Source organism: Nerophis ophidion, linkage group LG08 (genome assembly GCF_033978795.1).
Source record: "Nerophis ophidion isolate RoL-2023_Sa linkage group LG08, RoL_Noph_v1.0, whole genome shotgun sequence".
Taxonomy (NCBI): Eukaryota; Metazoa; Chordata; class Actinopteri; order Syngnathiformes; family Syngnathidae; genus Nerophis; species Nerophis ophidion.
Genome location: NC_084618.1, coordinates 67,289,237 through 67,289,961, shown reverse-complemented (window position 1 = coordinate 67,289,961; position 725 = coordinate 67,289,237). Strand labels below are relative to the sequence as shown.

Genomic DNA, 725 nt, shown 5'->3' with positions numbered 1-725 from the left:
ACTATTGTCGACAAATTTTACATTTCCAACAACGATACACCTTTCTACGTTGACATTGACGCAGCATTTTATCTATGTCGGTCTTTTTCCAACTCACCATTGTTGCTAGTTATTGTCCTTCTCGTCGACGTCGAGTAGTCTGTGGAAGAAGGTTGAACTGAGGGGTAAAACTGGCGGTAGTCTTATTTATAGTTTGACTCGGGGGGCGGGGCCAAAGCGCAAAGTTTGAATTTTGTCTCGCGAGCGAACGTTAGCTAAGTCATGCTGCCTTCAGGTGCCGTCCGTTAACTCGGTACTCTGGGACAACGCCTTGTTTTTTCTTTTGTAGTCAATGCTTGAAATTGCAGACTTGGTTTTGGAAGGTGATATATAGTATATCACCTGGCAATCACAGGATTAACGTATAGTTCGGTACATTTTATGAACTCGTTGTTTAAGATGGGCAATAGGCTACTATAAATATTAGTATTGACCTGATACTGTTGTAAGTGCAATACCAATGGCCCGCATTTTGCAAATTTAATGTCAAATCAAATCAAATCAAATGTTTATTGGATTCATCACTATACAGTGTACATCCACGACAGAACTACTGACTAAACTACTACCACAACTTGGTTTACTATTTATAAAATATAATAATGTAGGGTTACCTGGAACTTGAAATAGGCCACCCGGCCTGAATCCACACTTGGCAGTAGTTTAGTCAGTAGTTGAGTCGTTTA

General features: G+C 40.0%; 1 protein-coding gene across 1 annotated transcript in view; it reads right to left on the bottom strand.

Moving 5' to 3' along the window:
- Nucleotides 1–253, bottom strand: part of LOC133558284 (tubulin alpha chain-like) — a 2,496-nt gene extending 2,243 nt beyond the window's left edge. Inside the window, exon 1 of the mRNA XM_061909535.1 lies at nucleotides 98–253. Coding sequence (XP_061765519.1) covers nucleotides 98–100 — 3 coding nt within the window. The 5' untranslated portion in view covers nucleotides 101–253. The remainder of the gene's footprint in view (nucleotides 1–97) is intronic.
- Nucleotides 254–725: the final 472 nt, after the last annotated feature.